Source organism: Lampetra fluviatilis, chromosome 4, assembly GCF_964198595.1.
Source record: "Lampetra fluviatilis chromosome 4, kcLamFluv1.1, whole genome shotgun sequence".
Taxonomy (NCBI): domain Eukaryota; kingdom Metazoa; phylum Chordata; class Hyperoartia; order Petromyzontiformes; family Petromyzontidae; genus Lampetra; species Lampetra fluviatilis.
In genome coordinates this window covers 602,335-610,220 of record NC_136278.1, presented here as the reverse complement: position 1 = coordinate 610,220, position 7,886 = coordinate 602,335, and the positions used below count along the sequence as shown (strand labels likewise).

The following is a 7,886-nucleotide window of genomic DNA, read 5'->3' as shown; positions in this document are numbered from 1 at the left end:
GAGTGTGTGGGTGGAAGTGTGTGTGTGTGGGTGGAGTGTGTGGGTGGAGGAGTGTGTGGAGGTGTGTGTGGGTGAGTGGAAGAGTGTGTGGGTGGAGGAGTGTGTGGGTGGAAGTGTGTGTGTGGAGGTGTGTGTGGGTGAGTGGAAGAGTGTGTGGGTGGAGGAGTGTGTGGGTGGAAGTGTGTGTGTGTGGGTGGAGTGTGTGGGTGGAGGAGTGTGTGGAGGTGTGTGTGGGTGAGTGGAAGAGTGTGTGGGTGGAGGAGTGTGTGGGTGGAGAAGTGTGTGGGTGGAAGAGTGTGTGTGTGGGTGGAGTGTGTGGGTGGAGGAGTGTGTGGAGGTGTGTGTGGGTGAGTGGAGGAGTGTGTGGGTGGAGGAGTGTGTGGGTGGAAGTGTGTGTGTGGAGGTGTGTGTGGGTGAGTGGAGGAGTGTGTGGGTGGAGGAGTGTGTGGGTGGAGGAGTGGGTGGGTGGAGGAGTGTGTGGGTGGGGTGTGTGGGTGGAGGAGTGTGTGGGTGGAGGAGTGTGTGGGTGGAGGAGTGTGTGTGTGGGTGGAGGAGTGTGTGGGTGAGTGGAGGAGTGTGTTTGTGACGCACGGTAATGGCGTGTGCGTCGGCGAGCAGCACCATGGCCTGGTACGGGGTCCAGCAGACGAGGAACGCCGCCACCACGCACAGCATCATGCGCACCACCTGCACCGCCACCACCACCATGATCATCACCGTCACCACCATCACCACCATCGCCACCATCGCTATCATCATCATCACCACCACCACAATCATTATATTCATAATATTCACTTTCATTAAACATAATTATTACCGCCACAATTCTTATGATTAATAATCAACGACGTCTCCGTCATCACAGCGTGACGATCACTTGGGGTATACACCCGGGAGAGAATCGCTGAGTCCCAAGACTTTTTCAGGAGGGTCCTGCCAAGTTTTTGCAGTAGGAGGGCGATGATCGCTGCTGTGCCTGATCCCCAGTGAGTCATCAGCGGTGTCACTTTCCACATTTGGGACCGTGAAGCTGGCACGCAATGGCCAACTCTTCTTATGAATGAGGTCACGGGATCTTTAACGTCCATCGTGAATGAAGCAGACGGCGCGGAGTGCTCGCACTGCGGCTAACACACCCGCAGTATTAATCGGGGCGGCCGCTGGAATAGAACCGCGAACCTCTGCACCGAGAGGTGATCGCGCCCCCATGAGGCTGTGCGTCACCACCGTAGGCAGACGATGATGGCCATGGGCATCTTCATCACCGCCACCATTGCCATCGCTTCACCACCATAATCACCATCATCATTACTACGATCATCTCCTGTGGGGTCTGCCCTCGAACAAATGCCCCTCATGAATGCCCCTCATCTTAAACTCCCTGTGGAATCATCTCTTATCAAACACCCTTGATGAAAAATCCCTTATAAAATCACCCTCGATAAAAATGCCCTCCTTGTCAAATGCCCTCTATTAAATGCACCTATCACATACCCCCGTATTGAATGTCCCTGTAGCATAACCCCCCCCCCCACTATCGAATTGTCCCGCGATGGAATTGCACTTTGACAAACAGCTCCCCTCCATCCCACTGCGCCCCCCACTCTGCCCCTCCATCCCCACTCTGCCCCCCCACCCCCTGCCCCCTGACCCCACCCCTCCACTCTGCTCCCCCAACCCCCTGCCCCCTGACCCCCACCCCTCCACTCTGCCCCCCCTGCCCCCACTCTACCCCCACCCCTCCACTCTGCCCCCCCACCCCCTGCCCCCACTCTACCCCCACCCCCCCACTCTGCCCCCCCGCCCCCTCCTCTCCCCACGCGCCTTCCACTTGGTCCTGCGCTGCCCCGCGTGCCCCCCGTGCAGTCGGCTGGGCTCCCCGGGGCGGCGAGCCCCCCACAGGGCGCGCGCGATCGCCGCGTACGCGAGGCTCATGGCGAGGAGCGGCGCGGCGTAGGTGAGCACCAGCAGCGCCGCGTCGTACTGCAGCTTCGTGTCGGGCTGCGGCCACTGCTCTCCGCACCAAACCTCCAGGAAGTCATCCCACTCGAACTGGCTGGACGGCGGGGGGGGGGGAGATAGGAGGGGGCGGTGGTTGCTGTGCACGTGGCTGCTGCCTGTAGCCCCAGCACAGATGATGTTGTGAAACTCCCTCCTCGCCTTGGGTGGGCGTCGGGCAAGAGCCGTGACCCTGGCTCGCCAGGAGAGGGCGGTACAGCAGAGTGTGGACTCCTCGCCATCTGTTTCCATCTGAACGGAGTGTTGTTGCCACCTCGCGCAAGGCGAAGGTCGTCTCCAGGTGAATAATAAACAGGACGCCCCCTCATCGTTAATCGGCTTCAAACTTCTTCAAACAAAACGCCGACGTAGCGGCAGGCATCTCCTGTGGCTATCCTGGGTAAATCAATAAACGATTACAATCATGATACTACGACCACTACTGCTGCCACTGGTAGCAAATCAATCACAGCCACCAGCTCGTGCCCATCGTCATCATCATCATCGCTACCACTATAACCATCACCACAAAGACAAAGCTCCCCCGCGTAGCCCACACATGCCGTTGGAGCAAGTCCTGTTTGCGGGCACACCTATGAAGACCTGCACGAAGCACAACTGGGGCGGGTGGCCAGCCTTTGTCTACCCAGATTCCGATGTTGTTTACACACCACACCAACATACTCGTTCCCGCACCTCCGATTAGCACGGTTGGCTACGTACGGCGCGAAAGAAGTTCAACATACAAACATACGTAAGGCTGAGTCGACCTAGGGGGAGGCCCAGGACCGGGTATAAATATTCCGCTCCCCTTGCAACCACCACCATTACGGTTCTCCTCTCAATCATCACCACCACCACCACGTGCCTTCTCTCCCAGTCACTCACCACCACCACCACTAGCACTACCACCACCACCACCACAACGTGTCTTCTCTCCCAGTCACTCACCACCACCACCACGTGGCTTCTCTCTCTGTCACTCACCACCACCACCACTACCACCACCACCACTACCACCACCACCACGTGGCTTCTCTCCCTGTCACTCACCACCAGCACTACCACCACCACCACCAGCACTACCACCACCACGTGGCTTCTCTCTCTGTCACTCACCACCACCACCACCAGCACTACCAGTACTACCACTACCACCACCACCACCACGTGGCTTCTCTCTCTGTCACTCACCACCACCACCAGCACTACCAGGACTACCACCACCACCACCACCACGTGGCTTCTCTCCCAGTCACTCGCCACCAGGTCGACCAGCCCCTGCCGGCCAGCGCGGCGTGCCACTCACTCCTGGTTGGTGAAGAGGGCGGCGGGCAGGTTGAGCGCCACCGCCAGGAGCCACATGGAGGCGAGGGCCCCCGCCACGAGGCGGCGCGGGGGCCGCGGGCTCAGGGGCCGCGTGACGGCGCGCAGCCGGTCCAGGGCCACGGCCACCAGCGTGAACACGCTGCTCATGAACGTCACGCCTGTGGGAGACAGTTAGCGAGCACCTATTAAGGCCACCATCACCGTCATGGCCGTCGGTTCCACCACAACCGCCATCGCCAAAATGACCATCATTACCACCATCACCATGACCACAACCATCACAAAGACCTCCATCATCACCACAACCGCCACCACTACCATAACGACTGTTACCATCTTCATTATAATCATCACAATGACAATCACTACCACCACAATCACCATCGCCAGTCATCACAATCACCACCAACAATCATCGTCATCACCCCCACCATCAACACCACCGCTGTGACCGCGGCGTGAGCGTGGTGGTGTGGCACGCACCCTGCACGTGGTGGTGTGGCACGCACCCTGCACGTGGTGGTGGTGTGGCACGCACCCTGCACGTGGTGGTGGTGTGGCACGCACCCTGCACGTGGTGGTGGTGTGGCACGCACCCTGCACGAGCGTGGTGAGGTGGCACAAGAAGTCGCCGAACACCCACGTGGGCAGCAGGTGGTTAACGCACGCGAACCACATCCCGAACACGGCGCTCAGCAGGTCCGAGGCGGCCAGGTTCGCGATGTAAGGCCTCGTGGGGGGGGGGGTCCAAGTAGGGGACGAGGGGGCGGGGTGGGGGGGGCAATGGATCAAGAGGGGGGGCGGGGTGGAGTTTTTATTTCCAGCACAATTACTGTATTAAATCCTTTATATTAAGTTCACTTGCTTGCTTGCTTGCGCGCTTACGACCGTGCAAATCTTTCGGTCGTTTTTTAACCCACTTCCCGTGATCCAATCGAGCTGACATTTTGCACACAGACTCGTTGTGCGTGACAATTTATTTTCGTGAAAATTTTTTCCTAAATTTTCCACTTTTTAGGAATTTATTTTTTTAATATTTAATTTAAAATACCAATGTGATAAAAATGAAACTCTTACTCAAGAAAAACAGAAATGAATAATAAAATAAAACCGATGCTACGCATATAAAGGATTTATAGTAACAGACTTTGTTTTTACGGGTTAATTTTTTTTACAGTTGCTGAGCTCAGGCCACAACGCGTTACGCGGCCAGCAACAAACAGCGCGAGTGTCGACGTTGTAGTGGATACGAGTAACGAACGCGTCTCTCTCGTTGAGCAAGGTTACTGGAATGAGAGCTCGGGGGAGGGGGGGGCGACGATGATGGGAGGAGGGAGTGCGAGGGAAGAAGCAGAGATAAGTGAGGTGACCTGCAGTGTGGTGAGCGGGTGGGTGAGTGGGTGAGCGAGTGGGTGAGTGGGTGAGTGAATAAGCAGGTGTGTGAGTGAGCGGGTGGGTGAGTGAGCGGGTGGGTGAGTGAATGAGCGGGTGGGTGAGTGAGTGAGCGGGTGGGTGAGTGAGTAAGCGAGTGGGTGAGTGAGTGGGTGAGTGAGTGAGTGAGTGGGTGGGTGAGTGGGTGGGTGGGTGAGTGGGTGGGTGAGTGAGTGGGTAAGTGGGTGAGTGAGTGAGTGGGTGAGTGGGTGAGTGAGTGAGTAGGTGAGTGGGTGGTTGGGTGGGTGAGTGAGTGAGTGGGTAGGTGAGTGAATGAGCGGGTGGGTGAGTGAGTGAGTGGGTGGGTGAGTGGGTGGTTCGGTGGGTGAGTGAGTGAGTGAGTGGATGAGCGGGTGAGTGAGTGAGTGAATGGGTGAGTGAGTGAGCGGGTGAGTGTGTGGGTGAGTGAGTGGGTGAGTGAGTGAGTGAGTGAATGGGTGAGTGAGTGAGTGAGTGAATGGGTGAGTGAGTGAGCGGGTGAGTGAGTGGGTGAGTGAGTGGGTGAGTGAGTGAGTGAGTGGGTGAGTGAGTGAGTGGATGAGTGGGTGAGTGAGCGGGTGGGTGAGTGAGTGGGTGAGCGAGCGCGCGGACTAAGTTACTCATCCTCACCTCATTCCGAAGTTCGCGGGGCCGCGGCTGAGGATGAAAAGAATGAGGAGGTTCCCTCCCAGGGACAGCGTGAAGATGACGAGGTAAGCCATCACCTTGGCCGCCGTCTCGCCCGGCCCGGCCCAGGGGAAGCCGGGGTACAGCAACAGGGAGTCCCCCGCCCCTGCCGAGGACGTCTCCGGCGAGGAAGCAGAGGGGGGGCTCGGGGTCCCAGGGTCCGGGCTCGACCCCGGGTTCAGGGTCACCGCGCCAGGCAGCAGCAGCAGCAGCGGCATCGCGGCGCCGAGGGCCACCGCGCCCGGGCCTTCGCGTGCCAGGCCCTTCAGTCGTTCATCACCCAGCTCATTCGCTGCTTCGTTCGTTCCTTCGCTGCCAAGGTGATTTAAGACGTCATTCCCTCGTCGCTTCTTTGAACCCAAGTTCTTCGTTCCTCAGGTCCTTCGATGATTCACTCCCAGTTTATTCACTGCTGCACGGATCGGATCTATTCGTTCACCAAGTCTTTCGCTGTTTCATTCATGAATTCATTATATAACGCATGTTCTGCATTTACCACGGTCACCACTCATTCCATTCTACTGCTGCTTTCCTCTCCGTTGTCCCCAAGGTCCCTTGCTCTTTCATTCCCGAGTTCATTCTCCTCGTTCTTCAATCCGTTGTTCCTTCAATCCTTCAATCGGCCACGTCATCAATCGCTGCGTTCCCAAGAGCTTTCGTTAGTTCCCTCGCTCAGAGCGCGCGCGATAGCCACGCGCAAAGACAAAGGTCCCCCGTGTAGGCCACACCAGCTGTTGGGGCAAGTGCCGTTAGCGAGTGGGACCCGAGCGATGAAGGCTGGGAGGGCGCACCAACAGATGGGTGACCTGCACCGCGCCCGGCCGCCTTTGTCTCACCAGTGGCGATGCGGACACACCTCGTCAACGTTGCCCATTTAAGTCTGAGCCGACCTAGGTAGAGGCCGAGGACGGTTCAGATGTTCGCCACCGCTGGTGGTGGCTGTGAGCGGGAATGGAGCTGGGCTCGCTAAGCGCTGTGCCACCGCTCCTCAAACACACGCACTGACTCACGTGTGTACACTCACACACATACACGTGTGTACACACACACACGTCTACACAAACACGTGCACACACACACACACACGTGCACACACACACACGTGCACACACACACACGTGCACACACACACACACGTGTACACACACACACACACACGTGTACACACACACACGTCTACACAAACACGTGCACACACACACACGTGCACACACACACACGTGCACACACACACGTGTACACACACACACGTGTACACACACACACGTGTACACACACGTGTACAAACACGTGTACACACACGTGTACACATACGCGCGAGGGCAAACATGAAGTGCTCGTAAAGAGCGGGCGGTAGGTGAAGAGGAGGGGGCGACGAGGAGGAGGTGGGAGGTGTGGAGATGAGGGAGAGATGCGGGGGGGGGGAGACGAGGTGGTGGAGATGCGATGATGAGTTGCGATACGAGGTAGGGGAGAGGATTCGAAAGGTTGGGGAGACGAGGTGGAGACACGGAGACACGGTGGGAGGAGTTGAGACGAGGGGAGACGCTGCGAGGAGAGAGCGGGGAGCAGGGGGAGAGTGACATGGGGGGGGGGGGGACGAGGAGATGTGGGGAGACGCGGACGACTCGAGGGACGTCGGGAAGACGAGTCCAGAGATGTGGGGGGGGGGGGGGGGGGGCAGCAGCAAGGGACGAGCAGCAACCCGCGTCCACCGCAGCGGACCCCTGTGAAAGCGCCCCCCTTTGGCGAAGGGGGTCAAGGGGGATCCCTCTGTGCCGGGTGCGGGGCGAGGGGGCCGTCGTCTGCCGCCGCGCGAGTCGGAAATGAAACCCGGATCGCTCGAGTTTGCTCGCTTGTTGCTTAATTTACGGCTGTGTCCACTTCACCGCCACATCCACGGGCACACAGACTCCACCTGTGGCCTGGCACGTCCACGACCCCCCCCCAACCCCCTCCTCCAACAACACACGCACGTGGACTCGCCCAGCCTCCCGGCTCCTGGTCGCGCTGGGTAAGCCACGAGCGGCGCAGTGGAAGGATCCACTCGGCCGCTGGTGGGGGGGGGGGGGGTCACGTTGCTCTGCAACAATATTTACGACTAAACGACAAACACAGCCGCTCACGCGTGCGCAGAGTAACAGTAATTGCGTCGCAGCGTAACTGTGTTTGCCTGGCTCATAACGTATGGGTGAGTGAGCAAGTGAGTGTATGGGTGGGTGAGTCAACGGGTGAGTGGATGGGTGAGTGAGTCAAGGGGTGAGTGGATGGGTGGGCGAGTGAGCAGGTAAGTGGATGGGTGGGTGAGTGAGCGGGTAAGTGTATGGGTGGGTGAGTCAACGGGTGAGTGGATGAGTGAGTGAGTCAAGGGGTGAGTGGATGGGTGGGCGAGTGAGCGGGTAAGTGGATGGGTGGGTGAGTGAGCGGGTAAGTGTATGGGTGGGTGAGTCAACAGGTGA

At 58.4% G+C, this 7,886-nt stretch overlaps 1 protein-coding gene across 1 annotated transcript; it reads right to left on the bottom strand.

Moving 5' to 3' along the window:
* Positions 1 to 596: 596 nt before the first annotated feature.
* On the bottom strand, positions 597 to 6,114 carry LOC144931370 (neuropeptide FF receptor 2-like). The gene is made up of 5 exons (XM_078855174.1): positions 5,371 to 6,114; positions 3,927 to 4,060; positions 3,311 to 3,488; positions 1,928 to 2,059; positions 597 to 687 (listed from the first exon to the last, which is right to left on the bottom strand). The coding sequence occupies exons 1-5, from the start codon at positions 5,643 to 5,645 to the stop codon at positions 675 to 677; spliced, it is 732 nt and encodes a 243-aa protein (XP_078711300.1). The 5' UTR covers positions 5,646 to 6,114; the 3' UTR covers positions 597 to 674.
* Positions 6,115 to 7,886: the final 1,772 nt, after the last annotated feature.